The sequence below is a fragment of the Malus domestica genome, chromosome 05 (genome assembly GCF_042453785.1).
Source record: "Malus domestica chromosome 05, GDT2T_hap1".
NCBI classification, from domain to species: domain Eukaryota; kingdom Viridiplantae; phylum Streptophyta; class Magnoliopsida; order Rosales; family Rosaceae; genus Malus; species Malus domestica.
This window is the reverse complement of record NC_091665.1, coordinates 34665609-34683956: the sequence shown is the minus strand read 5'-3', so window position 1 is coordinate 34683956 and position 18348 is coordinate 34665609. Positions and strand designations below refer to the sequence as shown.

Here is an 18348-nt window from a genome sequence, read left to right as displayed (position 1 = left end):
GATGATGATCCTTCCACCTGGGTGCTTTTTTTGCATTTAACTTCTTGTGTCCGTTTTAATGATGGTTAAAGTGAAGTATACAGTGTGGCTCATATGCAAGGTATGGCGTGGGAAAGTGATCCGGATGCCACACTTGTAGCGCGTTTACTAATTCGTAATCAAATTGAAAGAAATTGAATTGAAGAGGAATTGGATTGAGGAGAATTGAAATAAGGTGGAATCAGAATCAGAATACTATCGAAGTTGTTTACTAAAACTGTCCAGAATCGGAATACAATTTTATTAAGCTGTTTACTAATTCAGCAGAATCGGAATATAAACCAATATAATTACTAAAATGCCCTTGTCTCAAATCAAATATTTTATATACTTTTTTTTATAAAATTTGAAATAGTATATATTAGTAAGAAAAAATTAAACTGCTTTTTTATTTTATAGACATACTAAAATGATTTTGTTTAATTTTTTTTATAAATTTAATTATTGACTTTAATATTTAAATTTTCTCGCTAAAGTTGTAGTTTTTTCTCTTCGACTTATGTATGAAGTTGTGCATAATGTGAATGAGCATAAAATTATGCTTAATGAGCTAGAAGGATATGGAAAGAAATTATTAGGAGTTGGGTGAAAAGAAAAATAAGTATAGGGTTAAAAGGATAATCTTGGAAATAATGAAAGTAAGTGAGGGCATAAAGGGAAAAAAATTATCATTCTGATTGCTTGGGCAATCCGGAATCCAAATACATTGTATATGTTGGGAATCCAAATCCTCCAATTTCAGGAATTGGATTCCATTTTTTGTGTGGGCTCCATGCGCCTTTGATTCCTCCCAATTTTAGTAAACACATGTATAATCTGTAATCGGAATCGGATTCCTTATTGTTATTCCAATTACGGGTTAGTAAACGCGCTTTTGGTTTCGATGGTGTTTATCTACCTGTATTATAGGATTTTTATTTTTTATTTTAAATCAATCTACCCTCTTATATACTCTTTGTATTATATATTAATAGTAATTTATCTACCTATATCATAGGTTTTTGATAATTTATCTCAAATTAAATGTTTATCAATTTGTACCAAAGGTTTTTGCTCATAGTTTGTAGAGTATATCTGCTTTTTAGATACAACGTATTTGCCTTCCTATATCATATGTATATATGGAGGTAGACAATACTTTTGTTTGTCTACCTATATAATAGGTTTTTGTTTATAATCTACCTCACATGTTTTTCTTCTTTTTAATATATCTATGTTATAGATCCTTAATTATATTTATATCACAGGTTCCTTGCCTCCCACAATTTTTAATTTGTGATAAACTTATCATATTTATAGTATATGAATTTTTAAAATGTTTGTTATTAGGAAGTGGGTAGATAAAGCCATATAAAATTTTAAATCTAAGAAATTCAAATCGATTTTTATTTTTACTCTAAAAAGCAAAACCGGTATAATAACAAATTAAATAAAACTGGACTTGAATTTTTTGGACTTGGATCAAAATGTCCCTTTTTTTAATAGATTATTAAATGTTTTATCATTATTATTATTTTTTTTGTTTTATAAATATTTATTATTCTTTTTCAATTGTTTATGAAATACTTTTAATTTGACATATGATAGCAAATTTTAAAATTTAAATTGTCACATAAGCTGTTTTATTTATTTATAACAAATTATATTATCTACACTAATTTGGTTCAAATTTACATTTGGCGAGAATTGACACACCCCGACTGAGGTTAAGGCATGCTGGCCGTCACATGAGAGTGACGTAGCCATGTGCACAGTGAGGAAGCGATAAATATAGCAAACATACGAATAATTAAAGATCATATTACTAGTGTGCACTTCGAAACAGAAAGTGGTAGGAGTTAAGTACAACAGTAACACTCCTAGTCAGATCATAAAGTCTAGGTGCAGTCCAGTAGGACAAATACTAGTTATACAATACCAGGAATGTCCTATTATTATATGGATAAGTCAGAACTGCCGACGTCATCTAGCCACCAACAGCAATTTTACTTAAAACCTGGAGGGGCGCAAAACAGAAAACATGAGTGGGCATAAACAAACGTTTTACAAAATCATTTCATTTATCAACATATCTAACCTCTCGCTGTAAAACCTGTAAAAAATTTCCCATAATCAAGATGTAAGCATATACATAATATATATATGAAATCATATCAATTCAATTCATACTTCACATAATTATATTCATATGTATGCCATGTCAAAATATAATAAGTAGCAATCTAGGTAATAATGATTTCATAGAAGTATGACATGTTAGCCGGAACTCCTGAGTAGTATGTACGACTGAATTCATAGCTTAAACTCAATCTAGCCGGAGTTACTACTATGACCTATATGGCAATATACTGCACATAAGTCGGAACCACTAAAAAAGGTCTATACGACAAGGTTGGGTGAGATACAATTATGCTCAATTCTACTTTCTCAATACTAGCTGTGCGATTATACGTTAGTCACCTACGAGTCGGAACCACTTATAGTGGTTTGTACGACAAGATTGTGCACCTAAATTGGATTCAATGTGAGCATATGGTGCGGGAGGTGACATAATATACAGGCATGTGCCAACTCTCTTTGGCTAAATCGCAATCACCCGAGGTGCAGGTTTATGAGCTCATCGTTTCTCAGTCACATCTCATATATCCAACCAAACATATTCATCACGCTATTTAATTCTTCAAATAAACTTATATCTCAATTATTTCATGTCATATATTGTATGGTTGCACCTAACATTTCGTTAGGCTGCCTACGTACCATAAATAGGGATCAAGCCGTTCGTAGTTCGCATGAACCAAACATAACTTACCTGAACTTACATGTGTCTCCACAGCACCACAATTATATATATATATATGCAACCATGAAATGCATATTCAAAATATAATGGCATTTGGCATATTATTTCAAAGCATATTTTCATTTAAAACACATTTCTGGGAATTATATCAAGTATATAATTATATACTGAAAACAAAAGCCTACTCACTGATAAGTCGAAGGGTCGTAACCCCCGATTCGCCCGTGGATACGCTCGTCCTCGGGATAAGTCTCACCTTTTAAAACTTCCAAATCCTTCGAAAACTCATCGGGACAATTTCACCAAAACTGGCCAACTTCGAACCTCGTGATCCCGACGTCCAAAACCTTCAAACGAAGCACTCCGAGCTTCCTTGGGACCTCAATAAGCTCACTATAAGCTTGGATTGTCCTGAAATGGTACCTTTGAACTCGTATAGTCCTCACGAACACAATGATACTAAATTTGGCCACGATCTGTGAAAATTTGGCTTGGTTCGACCTTGTCCGTACGAAGAAGAGGGAGGAGAAAGCGAGTCCGAGAGGGAGAGTACGGGAGTGAGAGAGAGAGGGTGATGTGGATGTGGGTGTATGGCCTAGAATTGGTCAACAATTCAAAACACATAATATACCTAATCCTAATTGGTCCAAAATAATTAGAATTTGAGAATAATGATCCATGCATAACACCTAGACCACATCACACAATTTAACGTGCATGGGTATTTCCGTCATTTCACACCGTCAATAAATATAATTTTGGGACGGGTTGTGACAAGAATCGAATCTAAGACATCTCACTTACAATTGAAAAAGAATACTAAATGGCGTCACATAGGTTGTTAAACTTATATACATAACTTTTTTTTTTGACAAAAATATTATATACATAAGGGAGAGAGGCGTGGACTTAGCCTTACAATGAGCTAACAATAATATGCTTCAAATTCACTTTTGATAAAAATCGAATTTAAAACCCTTCACTTACAACTAAAGAGAAATACCCCTACTAGTCATGTGACTTCACATAAGATGTTAAACTTAAATTTTACATTTTAAAATTTGGATTTGGATCCTCTCCGAGGCAATTGGTCGGGATCCTCCTGACCCGTGTCTGTAGACCGTTGAATTTTTATCTAACAGCTACAATTATTATAACTTTTAGAGGACCTCATATTTGTAGTCGTTAGATAAAAATTCAACGGTCCACAGACACCGATCAGGAAGGTCCCGATCAATTGCCTCGGAGAGGATCCAAATCCTTAAAATTTGACACCAAAGGAGAAGCTCCGATGGCCCCAAAAAAAGGTTTTTTTGGTGGGCCTTTATTGTAAAATCGGGGTTTGTTTTGGGCTCAAACACGATATGTCTCAGGCCTAATGTTTGTTTGGATTTTGGAGGGAAACCCCACGCAAATTTCGAAATAAGGCAGCAACCCCGGAAAGGCCAAAAGTAAGCTGGAAAAAAAATATATTTAAAAATTAAATTAAAAAAAATTAAAAGGAAGGGCCAGAGAGTGGGAATTTATTCAAATGAAACTATTGAAATTAAAAAAATAAAACAATCGAATCAAACCAACGACTGCAATCGCCGCGCGGAGACTCTGAAGCTCGGAGGAGGAGTCAGCTATGTCGCAGGGCAGTGGAAGCGTCGGCGGCGGTGGAGGTGGCGGTGGGCTCGACTTTCAGCTGCCGGACGAGATCTTATCGGTGATACCGAGCGACCCGTACGACCAGCTGGATCTGGCGCGGAAGATCACGTCGATGGCCATAGCGTCTAGGGTTTCGAAGCTGGAGTCTGAGATGGGGAAGATGAGGCAGAAGCTGCAGGACAAAGATAGGGTTGTGTTTGAGCTCGAGGAAAGGGTCTCGCGCCTCCAGCACGCCAACCACGAGGCTGAGTCCCGCCTGAGAATTTCCTTGGATGAGAATGTAAGAATTTCAACCCCCAATTTTCCTTTTTTTTTTTAAATTCATCTCCTTTTGTTTTGGATTTGAAATTCAGGAGCTTTTTCCCCAATTTTTTTTATTGTTTTTGTATATTTTAACCTTTATGTGTTGCTTGGCTGCTGAAAATTGGTGGAAATTGAAGAGAAGGGAGACAATTTAATCTCTTTTTTTTTTTTTTTTTTTTTTTTTTTTCATCTGGACGAAGGGGGAGGGGGTCGAAGGTTATCACTGTTGTCTACCTTTTTAAATTACCATCAAGTAATTCGACCAAAAAATTAGCATCCGCAAAATGTAAGACCTTGCTTTTGAATTTGATTCCGGTGGGAATTTTCGGTTGGTTGGTTGCTGAGTAAATTGGTTGGAATTGTTAGAATACGTATATTGTTTGTAATAAACATGCACATGTGTTTCTTTCGATTTGGTTTATGAAAAGGATAAACATTGATCACATTTACATCAGCTTGTTGTGACATTCAGTAAGGTGGATGCACCTTCTTTTTGCTGTATTACTGTCTCTCAATAAACAAAAGAGTATTAGTGTTCAAGATTCAAGCATTGTTTTTGTTTTCTTGTTAACTTCACATCCTCGACAATGGATGGTGCATCACCTTTGAGTTTCATGTTGAAACAAACTTGCATTAACTGTGACTTTGTTATGTTCTTGTTGTTCATGAAGTTGAAGCTTTCCAAAGAGCGAGATTCGTTGGCATTGACTACTAAAAAGCTCAGCCGTGACTTATCAAAGGTGCGATTTGTTAGTTGTTTAAAGGATGTGGATTTTTTCTTTGTTGCTCAAGTGTATCCTAATGCATGTAGTATTCTTGTTTCGAAATTGAAGCTAACTCATGATTTATTTTCTTGTTCCTTCATCCTTCCACCTCTCGTAATATTGCAAACTTGCTCTTCAACATGTTTTCATTCTTGTAGCATGTCAACCTATGGACTGATTTTTTTTCACCCTGTTAACAGTTGGAGACATTTAAGAGACAACTAATGCAGTCACTAAATGATGATAATGGATCTGTAAGGACTTCTCTACCAATTATGGTTTCTTTTCTATATTTGGAAATCTAATTCTGTCTTTTTTCATCCAGTGATGGACGTTTTCATGTGGAAATTTGTGTTCTTATATATATTTTATTGAACTCATTCACTATATTTTCTGTTTATAGCCAGCTGAAACTGTTGATATTGGCACTGTTCCGAAGGCATATCCTGATAAGGGTACGGTTTCTTTGACTTGACCAAGTGCTCCATATTTTCTTTTTATGTCTAGCATTTTTGGCCCAATGGTGTAGATTCTAACTTTGTTTCTTATTATTTCCTTTCATTTGGTGGTTAATGTGGATTGTGTCTCTGTTCTGCTACAGATGAGGAGACAAATGGCTACATAGGACAATATTCCTCAAGTGGTTCCACAGATAAGGGAGCAACTGATGAAGGTACATAATCTGACTCTAATGTCCATGGACCTTGATCCTGCCTGTATGCCTGTTAGAATAAGTAACATTGCAACAAACATTTCTGAGGCATAGTTTTTTGTTGGATTAGAAAAGAATATGTGGGTGATTTTTGAAATTTTAACGAAGGGTTTTGTGATGCTGAATCTTTTGAATTTTGTAGGGGGTACGGATCCATAATTTAGCCAGTTTGGTGTCTTTTGTGACATTGGACCTTCTGGTTTCTTTGGGTGGGCACTGATAGATTAGTTAATAAATTTGGTGAACACACAATTGTATCCGGCTATTTCTATTTTTATATTTTTTCTTGTTTCTCTTAAAAAAATGTTCCTAGTACGTTTACTTAAATTATCTCAATTTGTTATGATGAAGTAACATATTCAATTATCATTCAGTTATTCTTTTTAACGAAAATCATGAAACCAACTTCTTGGCTGACAGTCTTGAAGAATTCCACTCAAGGATTTTCTATAACTCCATATATCACTCCGCGGCTTACTCCAACTGGAACTCCAAAGATTATTTCCACAAGTGGGTCACCTAGAGGGTATTCTGCCATTTCTTCTCCTCAGCAATCATCTGGTGCCACATCTCCCCAAAAACCCGCCTATAAAGAACGGACTTCATTCTCTTCATGGTACTCATCAAGCCAGCAGTCATCAGCAGCAAACTCTCCACCTCGTGGGCGTTCACATTCAGGTTTGAATTCATTTTTGCACCTGAACTCGGGAACTTCTGGTTCTCTGTGGCCTGTTTTATCATTTGCCACAAATCTGCGGTTATGTTTCGAAACCAACCCCTCCCCCCTCTTACTCCAAAAGTAAAAAATTTCTGGGTCTTTCTGTACAACTGTCAGTTGTTGATGATACCATATGAACACTCAATTATACTAATTCTACTATGTTGAATTACCTTTTGGAATTAAAACTCTTCATCTTCTGCATTGCAAATTTGGTAGGGCGCACTCCTCGAATTGATGGAAAAGAGTTCTTTCGTCAAGCCAGGTTGGTGCAATAATTGCAATTACAGTATACTGTGACTGATTTGTTGCAATAGTAACTTGCCCTTCACGGACTGATCTAAATATACTGCAATTCAGGAGTCGTTTATCATATGAGCAGTTCAGTGCATTTCTGGCTAACATCAAGGAACTAAATGCTCATAAACAAACCAGAGAGGTAAAGCAATAGTCAATTGTTCGATGGTTTGCCAAATTGATACAGCTAAACTTTTAGAAGACCCATGTTTAGCAATGTAGTTAAAATTTTATGTGCATCTTTTTCAGGAAACTTTAAGGAAAGCAGAAGAAATATTCGGGACTGACAACAAAGACCTATATTTATCATTCCAAGGGTTGCTTAGCCGCAATATACACTAGCATTCACAGTGCAGTTGCTTGCTGCAGATAATAATCGGTATGTCAAACCCTAGTTTTTCTCTCACACCCGGCCTTAATCTGTGTGTGCGTGTGTTTGCACATGCTAGCCATATTGATGTAAGTTTATGTAGTGAGGCTCCAGACATCATTGTTATGAGTCGCATGAGATGGCACACCCTTAAGGCTTAGATTGACCTGTGACGCTGGACAATGTATGGGCCCTTAATAACAAAAAACAGTTCTGTTTTACTTTTCTAAGTTGTGAAATCCATAATTGATGGGTTTTAATTTTTTGAGTTTTCTTTGTTTTAAAAATACACCACCACTGTTTATTCTTCTGAATTATCCCGAATGTTGAGTTCATCATTGGGCCCTGTCGATGTTAGTGAACAGTCAAGTCCTTTTTGACAGGTTGTGCAAAGGTTATTTGCAGATCCCTTGGTTAGGCTGTGGGTTGAGCTTGTTCTTGGCTGCTTTGGTCCTTTGGATGGAAGGTTCATGGCTTGTCCTCTGTGGCATATCATTTTTTGAGATGTAATCAACATCGAGTTGAGTTTCAGCAAACTAGAGTAAGGTTTTGTAGGCTTCAGAATGTCCTAGAATGCAGGTTTGCCGTGTAAATAATTGCTTAATTATTCTGACTACCTGCCTGTTCATTTAAAACAGAGCTAATTGACATTTCAACTCTCTCTCTCTCTCTCTCTCTCTCTCTCTCAACTATATTAGATCGAAAAATATCAATATCTATCCAGTCTCAGGTTTCTTAAATAGTTCAACCGCTGTGCAAGTTTAGTCTTTGTTTTGTTCGGTCATAGTCATATCCACTCGCATCTATCACCATTGTGCTGCATAATGTGTCGGAGCTGCGTGATAAATGTTGAGTGTTTAGAAACAATCAAGCGGATTGATGATCAGTGTAGATTGCAGAATATGTTCCTAGTCACTGTGGCACAGAAATTGGGAAGGCATCTCCTATGGCTTTATCTCTTTGAACAGCTACAGTGACTTAGCATAGCATAATATCTGCTCTCGACATCGTGAACATTTTGTTTCGAGCTGTTGGATTTGAGATTGGATGTAAAGTTTTTTTTCTCAGCTCGGAGTCGATTATTTGATTCAAGATGTGCGTGCATTCAGCAGTATTTTTCTGTCTGCTTCTCGTATTGTGCCGAGTACAAGATAAGTACTGAAACATGTGAATGCATGCCGTAAAATTGAGACAAGGAATAAAGTGTGTTATTCACTGTTCCACAATCTGGGGTTCGCAAGTTTTTGGCACGTCACGCGCATGTGAAATACTTCAAATGCCGGCGACTTGAGTTCAATCAAGTTGGTTAGAACTGAGTGCTCCTCTCAATGCATCTATATTCGTATTACTCTTCCCAAGTTTAAATTAAGGTTTAACTGTAGCTTATCGCTCGAACAAAACAATATTGCTAATGTGCTTTTTGAATTTGAAAGAAAATATGAGAATTTAATAATAGGAATTGTTATTAGCATTCCAAAAATCTTATTCTACACTTCTTACAAGTGTATTTTTCTTTCTAATTATAGAAAGTTTAGAATGCCAAAAGAGATTTTTAGAGTTCTAATAACAATTTCATTCGTAATTTATTGATCAGAAATGTCATAAATAAACATAGGTGTGCAAGAAGAGAAAAGAAACTTTTTCTGAATTCTAATTAGGGTTTAGACTTAAATAATATCTTCCAATAGATATCAAAATTTTCAAGAGATATACATCAAATGTCCAGTTGATATCTATTGATTGACTCTTCCCCAACCCTAATTTCTTGTAAAATCTTTCTGGTCACAAACATATCTTCCAAAGGAATACGAACAAGAAAAAGCAGTGTAATGGGATTTATACAAAGGGGGCAATGCTTAGGCTTGAAGAGGATTTAGCCTGTACTGTAAAGTCCGGACAAATCTGAGCAAGGAGGATCTTGAAGGGTAAATGATGGGAAACAGAAAAAAAAAAAAAATGGTGTGGTGATCTTATGCTCCCAACAAAATCTGCCTTTGGATTTATTTCCAAACAACATGCACCTTGTACCAACATGAACATGTTGGATTGGTCTAATTGAATTTGGGTTAGAAATCTCTTAAACATAAACCCTAAACCCTTTTTTAATTTAATCTTTCTCCAAAAATCCTCCCTTTATTATTATTTTCTTTAAAACTAGTGCCACTCGGTTTATGAAGGATTTTGTTGCTATTTTTCCTGTTAGTTTTGGTCGTCGTCAAATAAGGATTCTTCTTATTTGGTATTATGCCAGTTAAATCGTCGCAAACTCAGTTTTTTTTTCAATATTCGTTCTTTTATAATATTTGTTGCTGGAGGGAGCGTTGAGAGGGAACGAAAGGTGCAATCGCATAGGGCTTCAAATCCCTCCCCCCCCATTTTTTGTAAAATTTACTTGTAATAATGCTATATATTGAAAAATTGTTTCTATTAACACTTTAAAATCTCGTTGTGCACTATTTGAAATGCCAATAACAATACCCTCAAAATGATATATTTTTTTAAGTTATTATATAATAATGCTATATATTCAAGTGAAACTATAAAGTTAAATTTTTTTAAGGGTTTTTTTCTTGTTTAGTTGTTTAAGATTGAACATATTTGATTATTAGTGAAGGTTATGTTTGTAGACCTCTTACTTATTATTTAACAATAATTGTAAATTTACAATTAGTGAGTTCTAAAGTTTGTTTTGATTTAGGTCATTGTCCTACTTTTTTTTGAAAACTATCTTAAGGAGGGACCCTTTTATAAATTTTGCACAGGATCCTAAAAATCTCAGAGAGACAATCCTGTTTGTTTCTTGATTGGAAGTGATTGGTTTGATAGTGGCACTCTTGGTGGTGATGATATGCTTATGATTTAGGATTATAGCTTTGCTTTAGAGTCAGGTTGTTCTGTGTTGTGTGAGCTTGCCTGGAAATTTGGCTTAATTTTTGTTCTGTGGATTTTCTAATTGTTAGTGCGGTTTTTATGTCTGTGTAAATTTTGCCCCTTTATATTTGTTGCTTTTGTATAAGATAATGAGATGTGCTATTCACACACCTCTTTTTATTCTTACACATCTTTTTAATTTTCGGTCGTCAGATCAGAAGAATTGAAGTAGATCAAATGATAGAATTTAACACTCCATTGTCTTATACACGTGTTTGATGTACTCTTGCAATCAGGTCAATAAAAATACATTAAATATTTAATTTAAGTTTTAAAAAATAAACCTATTTTTACTTCAAGTTGTACATGGGAAGAACTTGGCTAACTTAAATAAAAATACATTAAATATTTAATTCAAGTTTTTAAAACTTGGCTAACTTAATTTTCTCTAGGAGTAGTGCTAAGCAGTCCAAATTTTTAGACCAAGTTTGCAAATTATGTTATATGTCATAAATAGAAAATAAGCATGTTAATCAACACTTAAGTGAAATCCAATTATCAACAACCACGTCATATTATTCACAAAATATAATTTATATAGATAATTTCTCTAACATTACTCTTATGGCCAGGTTAGTCAGTGTCTACAAAACTAGATTTAACTAATGATCAGAAGCTAGTGTCTGATTTGACGGAATTTAAAAGTGAGTTTATCTAATCCACTAAAGATGCTCTTGCACTTACATATGTACCCTAGGAAATAAGGGGTTGGCCTAATAAGATCATATATATATATATATAATTTTTTTTTTTCTTTAAGATCTTTTATATCTCTCAGATTTTGGGCAAATTGTGTCTGGATTTCATTCTTTCGTGAATGTCAAAAGAAGAGTGAGAGCGTTGCTTAGTGAGGAACAGTTTCACATGCAAGTGGGTGTTAGAGTTCTGCATGCAAATCTGGCTGGTTGATGACATGGAAAGTTTTACCAGAGGACCTGATACTATGTACTACTGCTGCCCACAATATCTTTCAATTCTATCTCAAATTTCACTTTTTGTGGCAAATAGCTAGTGACAGATAAAATTGCATCAAAAAATGGTACCAAAAAATTCCCTTCAAAAACATTATGTGTGTCCGGAATACAATGTGGTGTATTACGTGTTATGATATAAGTAGATGACATGATTGATATGTCCCATTTTAGTATATATTTTTTAATATCTCTTCACTCATATTATAACACATAGTGTATCACATTATGTTTCAGATACTCTGAAATCTCTTAGAAAACAGGTTCCCCAACTTGTGATCGCTTTTGAATTCCTCCATATTTTATTTGATACAAGAGTTGAGTTGGTATGAAAATAAATCCCAGAATCTTTCAAAGACAATGTGCAAAGCCTCTTCAAGAAATCTTATTGAACCAGATACCTTCACAAAAATCAGAACTTCACAAGAATAAATAAGAAGATCGAAGCCGTGCTTCGTTTCTGTTTCTGTGCGACAATCTTTGCTGCTGCATTTTACCACCATCAACATTTTGCCAAAATGTTAAAAACCCAAGTAATGGATGCTGTAAAATCAGGAAAAGGGAGTCGGTGCATACGAAAGTTCCTAATCTTTCCAAAAAGAAGGAAAATTACTATGCGTCTAGCTAGAAACAGCATATGCATACATACCTCATCTAACCCCTAATGAATTTAAATGTGTGGGAACATTTTTTTTCTTAGTATATAGCTCTTAGCTTCCAACGTAGAATTTTTTTTTATAATTAACTTATCATAATAAATCATTTGGAAAGATGATTTCTGAGTTGGTAATTTGGTCAATTCAGAAGAAATATTCCACATCACAAATCTTTTGGGTGAACTTGACACTACTCATTTTTATATGGTTTAGATTGGTTGGTTAACCCATCTGGGATTCACAATTTAAAAACTCAATCAAATCATAAGAATCAAGATAACCTTTGAATTGTGTTTAGATGATTGGTTTTCAAGCTAAAAGCATATGGTTATATTCCATCTCCATATTCCATAGGGTGTTCCTACCTAAGCTAAATATCCTTATCTTATATTTATATGTGAATGATTAAGCATAATCAAACTTGAAATAGGTGGAGAATCCATTTTCTTAATAATGAAAAAAGCGCTATAGCTCTTCGGACCATGCCCTGTATACGAGGAAAATTAAGCAATCTCTACCAAACTAAGAAACTTTATGAACATATAATTAATTTCATAATATGGTAGGCTTAATCGATTTATTGGCGTTGTTACACAGCCGTAATATGGGGCCACGATATGATTGAGATATATTCCTAGCATTAGAATGTCTCACAAGCATAACGAGCAATATATATATATATTTGCCATTTTACATAGGATAAATTCTAATATCTAATCACATATACATTATTCACATGCAATGCTAAAACCATGTTTACTTGTTTACCTAAAACAAGAAATAAAGAACAATAAGAACACTACCAAAAATGTGATTAAAACAGAACATGTTCCCATGCTCAGGCATATTGAACTAAACAGCTTCCTAAAACGACGGGGGCATTTGCCAGACGTACACATATGTATCAAACAAATATCTTCCTACTAGAAGCATTCATATATTATTGCCGTAACCCGAATTAATTACACATAAAACACTTCTTACATGTAAGAAGCAAATGACAGTGAAATAGTTCACTTGTATTTGCATGTGTAAAGGAATTGATCAAGTTTAAGGCAGGCATATATCTTGTACTTGATTTGTTGATGCAAAAACCATACATGCCCCATGTGTTAGATTCTTGGCCTATAACTGGGTCAGTTCTTTAGTAGTACCTATAGGTGTACAGCTTTAAACATTAAGAATAGTATTCACATGAGTCCCTCTGTATCTCTTTATCTGGTCTCCTCATCAGGCCAACTTTTTGTTCTAAGTTGCCTACATATTCTTTCACTACTTTATCATATACGTATGCTTCTTCAAAACAGTTGTCTTGAAGAATGAACAAAAATACGTTATATTATTTCATAGTCTCTCTTGGTAGTGTAGTTCTGCTCCTAATTGCCTACCATAGTTAAAGGGGTGTTTGCTTATATATAAGGGATTAGTTTATAACAACATTCTACTAGATCATGTATCACATTAATGAGAGGCAAACGACACTAGGGTTTTGGGATCCAAGTCTCTATATTTAGCATTATTATTGGTAGAACTGAAGGCATTAATATCTTGTGTTTGAATGAGTATAGGGCATGCATGGTTTGATTGGACTTGCTTAGTAACAGAAGACATTGTTGTGATTAAATAGTGCGGTAGGATAGAATCGTATGCAGCTAGCACTATAGGCATCCAAAGTTTGGCTAGCTTTCTTGTGAAGTTAAACAGTCTCATGTACTTGAGAATTAACGAATGTCGCATGTTTTAGAGACGCTAAAAAATGATGAGATTGATAATCAATTTATATCTTAGGTGGTTAAGAGTATTTTAATTTTGTATTTGAAGTTTTGTGTTCGATCTTAATATCACTTGTGTCAACAAAAAAAAAAAAACCAAAGAGGGAAGGTCGCAATGGAGATTGATCTAAAAGATAGATAAGTAGTTAGAAACTTTGCACAAGCTTATAAGAAGGTGAGTTACTCCTCCCGCTGCTAATTATTTTACCATGGAACATAATTAACTTTCGTCAAGTATTGTCCAATTAAGGGTTAGTTTGGAAATGTTGTTACTTTTTTTTTTTTATAAAAACTATTTTTGACGTGTTTTAAGAATAATTAGCAGCAAATTAAAGTAGTTGAGTGTTTTATAAATTGTATTTTTAAAAATGTTGTGAGTATGAAAAACAATGTAAAAGCATTTGATAAATTTTAATGTAAAATTGATATATTGTATATAATGACAAAAATGAACATGATAGCAATGTTGGCGATGGCGAGGACAATGGTTGTGATGTTGGTGGTGATGCCAATAAATGAGTGTGGTGGTTGGGTTGCAGAGGTAACAATGGTGGTAGGGGCAGCGACAACAACGATGGTGGCGGTTGTGGTTGTGGTGGCAGAAGTGACGTTTGTGTTTATGGTGGTGGCGGTGGCGGTTGGTGGCGGCAACAATGGTTATGACAATTGTGGTTGTGGTGGTAGTGTTAGCATGTATCGTTGTAGTGGTGGTGGTGGTGGTGGTGCGATTGTGGTATGGTGGTGGAGGTTACTTTGTTCTCTAAGGATAAAATGTGTCTAGAAGGATAAATAACGTCATATTTTAAAATTAATGAGCATATTACAGTAATTAAAAATATTCAATAAAGGCTCAACTATGCTTTTCATTAAAGTAACTTTTAAAAGTAATCTACATACTGCTTCTAAAAGCTGTTGTTTGGAGGTCATTTCTTTTAATATAAGTAGGATATCTTATTTTACTAAACATTTTTTTTACTGCTTAACTTTAAAGTGAAGCAGCTTTTAGTGAAAAAAACAATAACAAATTGGACCTAAAATATATATCCTAATTCACATTTTTTATTTTATTGTACTTTTTGTTGGAGATACTATTAGGGAAGGATAGTTACAAACCCCTTACTATTTTATATAAAAGACTGTTAACATTACTTTGTAAAATATTAATTGTACAAACTGCGAAATTTTATAGGTCTAAACATGATTCATCACTAATATCACAATATTGTCCCAACTTAATCATTTTATTACTAGGTGTTGGGTTTTATCACAAGGCCTAAGTGATATTAGGAATGGAAACTCCCATATATTAATTCTTGTTATATGATCAATGTAGAATCCTATTATCCAATACGCTCCTCACGAGTGACCACACACAGGGTCACAAGGGAAACTAATTCCCACATCGAGAACTGGTCAAATCATTACACCAGAGCAAACACAACTTTTCGAGAGCCCCAACATCATTCAGGTACTAGAGTCAGCCCATCATTTAATATCCTTAAGTTGGAGCTAGCGCAACTTTTCGAAAGCTCAACTTAAGGAGGCAAATTTGATCCCAGTAAATCGGCCCAGGATGTGTCTAAAGAATACCTTTCTCTAATATCATGAGAAACTTTATAAGCCCAAACATGGTTCACCACTAATATCACTAGAGAAAGCACAATTAATTATTGCCCTGCCCCTTCCCACATGTGTAGGTAACATCTTGAACAAATTCGTACCTTAATAGTTAATTAACAGCACTTTAGGTAGAACTTGTCTGTAACCTTAAACGGTTAAAAACCAAAAGTTTACGCGCTTACAACTTCACAATAGCAGTAAAGTGTGATAGTTACACGGAGCTAGCTATATGATTAGCTCCAACTTGCTATTTTTGTCTAAGCAGCAGCACCCCGGCAGTTGCCCGAAACTGTACGGGTAGACCAACTTGTCCAAAAAGCCAGTATCTACTATCCAATTTGCCATTGCTATATAAATGTTCAAAGCCTCATCAACGCTATGTGCACACAAAAAGTCAGTTCCTTATTAGCCCCTCACCAGCTAGCTCTCTTGTCCATGGCTTCCATTCCTCATCAATTCTACAATGACTATTCACTCCCTTCTCATTTTTATGGGTACCCGACTCCAGTGGTGAGTGGAGAAAATGGTTGCAGTACTGCAGTTTTAGGTGGAACAATGTGGAGTGCTAGTACTACTTGTGAAGAAAGCTTGGTACCGTTTTGTGATATTAGCAATGCTGCGGCTAATATTGAAGTGGTGTCACCAGAATCCAACATCTCTTCGTCTGTTATAGTAGCTTCGTTCCCGGAGCTACTAGGATTTTCGGAAGATATTGCTGTCCCTGGTACATATTCGGAATATGGTAATATGGGGATGCATGGAATTGCAGGGACTCCGCATTTTGGTGGAGAACTAAACCTACCTTATATGAATGATCAGTTGGGGGAGGATCATTGTACTGGACTCATGTCAGCCGATTTCAAGCCGTTTAGCCTTGCTGGCCAAGAAAATTGGGTATTCTATTTCTAGCTGATCATATTTCATCATAATGATTTTGTGCATTAATTATTGTGTTCGATCATTTAGTATACATATGGTGCATAGTGTTATTGTGCATATGGTTAATTGATTTCAGCTAGAATATGAATTGCGTAAAATTTTGTGTAGGCAATTAATCAAGCGAATCAGCAGGTGCCTACAATTGAAGATCAGTCTACTATGAAGGTGGGAAGGTATTCAGAAGAAGAAAGGAAAGAACGGATTGACAGATATTTGAAGAAAAGAAACCAGAGAAACTTCAACAAAACTATTAAGGTACAACGATTTAAAATTTAAACATGGATATCACATTATTAGAAAGTGAATCTAAATCACAAAATGAGACAAAAGAACTTAATTAATGCGTTAAGTTTACAATAATTTGACAATATAAACAGTTTACAATAATTTGACAATATAAGCAGTTTACAATAATTTTACAATAATTAGGAATTCGTTACTAATTGTATGTGCAACTACAGTATGCTTGCCGCAAAACTCTAGCTGATAGAAGGGTCCGAGTTCGTGGGAGATTTGCAAGGAACACTGACAATCATGAGGAAATGGCACAAGAGAAGACTGAGAACAATATTCAAACCTGCAAAGATCAGCGATCAGAACTGTATTGTAGTAGCGGTACAGTCCAGGTAGGGTTCTTAATATATAATATATAACATTTCTCCAGGCAAATGAAATATCTTAATTGGTGCATGCATGCATGCAAATTAACCCACACATACAATAATTAGTTATCATTTTTTGTTTGCAATAACTACTTACCATTTACTCGTTGATTTAGATGAAATATGACGATGATGATTGGCTGCAAGAGGCTATGGCAAGTCTAATGTACTTCCCTTATGTCACAGCTGGTTGACATGGTGAAACCTAGCTAGCTAGCTTCCATTTCAATGTTATAGTAACCAGTAATTTGATCGAAGATGGAATTTCATATTAATCGAAGAATTGTACGCTCTAATTAACTAGCTAATATTTGTAAAATTAATTGGTCAATCGATATATTAAAGCTCAAAATTTCTCATTGAGTTCTAGTATATACGTACAGGTAGTTAAGACAATTTCCATCATTAATTTGATGCTTTTAGACAGTCCAGGACATTGACATTATATTCTTTCATGGCTTTGAAAAGTTGTTCTAGTGCGTGGGATCAGATCAATGCGTACGTGTACGAGGGCGTGTGCACAATAATTTGATTAACCTTACTATGATTAAGGTTTCTAATTCCTCTTTACTATGGATAAATATTCTTCAGTATGCATGTATGCCCCCACTCTCCACAGGCTCTAATAATAAATTAAATTAAATTATATATATAAAAAAGGAATCGACTGCTGTATGCATGGTAGATCTCACCCCTGTGCGTGATTAATTAATCAAACAAGTAATATAATTCGTTGGGATGATGACTTGGAGTTTGACTCATCTTTAATATACTCGAACTCTCGAATAGATTAGTTGACTTGGGGGCATTAATTTGTGGAATCTCTCAATATCGTAACCCTAGAATTTGAGAAATTGAGAGAAGAATGATTACATGCTATTCACTGAGGATGTCTTTGTGGAGAGCCACCAGGTTTTGTGGATGCAAATCAACTCAACTTGGTCTGTAAACTAAACATGTTACATATATATGGCAAGTCAACCCAATTTGGTTATTTACTTAGTAACGTTTGATAACCATTTTGTTTTTAGTTTTTGGTTTTTTTTAACACTTTTTTAATATAGAAAACTTGTTTTTTAACTACTGAAAATAAAAACGAAATAATTATCAAATGACCCCTTAATTTTGGATTTCTTCAACC

At 34.8% G+C, this 18348-nt stretch overlaps 2 protein-coding genes across 3 annotated transcripts; both read left to right on the top strand.

Moving 5' to 3' along the window:
• The first annotated feature begins 4295 nt into the window (after window positions 1-4295).
• Window positions 4296-8317, top strand: LOC103409043 (uncharacterized protein At4g15545-like). The gene is made up of 10 exons (XM_008347865.4): window positions 4296-4772; window positions 5467-5535; window positions 5760-5813; window positions 5963-6014; window positions 6161-6232; window positions 6692-6949; window positions 7209-7254; window positions 7350-7428; window positions 7536-7665; window positions 8040-8317. The coding sequence occupies exons 1-9, from the start codon at window positions 4470-4472 to the stop codon at window positions 7626-7628; spliced, it is 1026 nt and encodes a 341-aa protein (XP_008346087.1). The 5' UTR covers window positions 4296-4469; the 3' UTR covers window positions 7629-7665; window positions 8040-8317.
• A 7656-nt stretch (window positions 8318-15973) lies between these two features.
• LOC103427947 (zinc finger protein CONSTANS-LIKE 5-like) lies at window positions 15974-17566 on the top strand. Of its 2 annotated transcripts, none has more exons than XM_008366031.4 (4): window positions 15974-16500; window positions 16654-16800; window positions 17007-17171; window positions 17324-17566. In XM_008366031.4, exons 1-4 carry the CDS (start codon window positions 15985-15987, stop codon window positions 17399-17401), a joined length of 906 nt encoding a protein of 301 aa, XP_008364253.3. In that variant the 5' UTR covers window positions 15974-15984; the 3' UTR covers window positions 17402-17566. The 2 variants fall into 2 exon arrangements, with proteins under 2 accessions (XP_008364253.3, XP_070678727.1); XM_070822626.1 differs by having other exon boundaries at window positions 15991-16500; window positions 16678-16800.
• The last annotated feature ends 782 nt before the right edge of the window (window positions 17567-18348 follow it).

What these genes read in the sequence shown, in the direction of transcription:
- LOC103409043 (XM_008347865.4), top strand. Translation starts at nt 4,470, where the DNA reads ATGTCGCAGGGCAGTGGAAGCGTCGGCGGCGGTGGAGGTGGCGGTGGG. An exon ending in TCGTGGGCGTTCACATTCAG is followed by an intron (nt 6,950 to 7,208) that starts GTTTGAATTCAT and finishes CAAATTTGGTAG; the next exon opens with GGCGCACTCCTCGAATTGAT. An exon ending in GAGTTCTTTCGTCAAGCCAG is followed by an intron (nt 7,255 to 7,349) that starts GTTGGTGCAATA and finishes ACTGCAATTCAG; the next exon opens with GAGTCGTTTATCATATGAGC.
- LOC103427947 (XM_008366031.4), top strand. Translation starts at nt 15,985, where the DNA reads ATGTGCACACAAAAAGTCAGTTCCTTATTAGCCCCTCACCAGCTAGCT. An exon ending in TTGCTGGCCAAGAAAATTGG is followed by an intron (nt 16,501 to 16,653) that starts GTATTCTATTTC and finishes AATTTTGTGTAG; the next exon opens with GCAATTAATCAAGCGAATCA. An exon ending in GTAGTAGCGGTACAGTCCAG is followed by an intron (nt 17,172 to 17,323) that starts GTAGGGTTCTTA and finishes TCGTTGATTTAG; the next exon opens with ATGAAATATGACGATGATGA.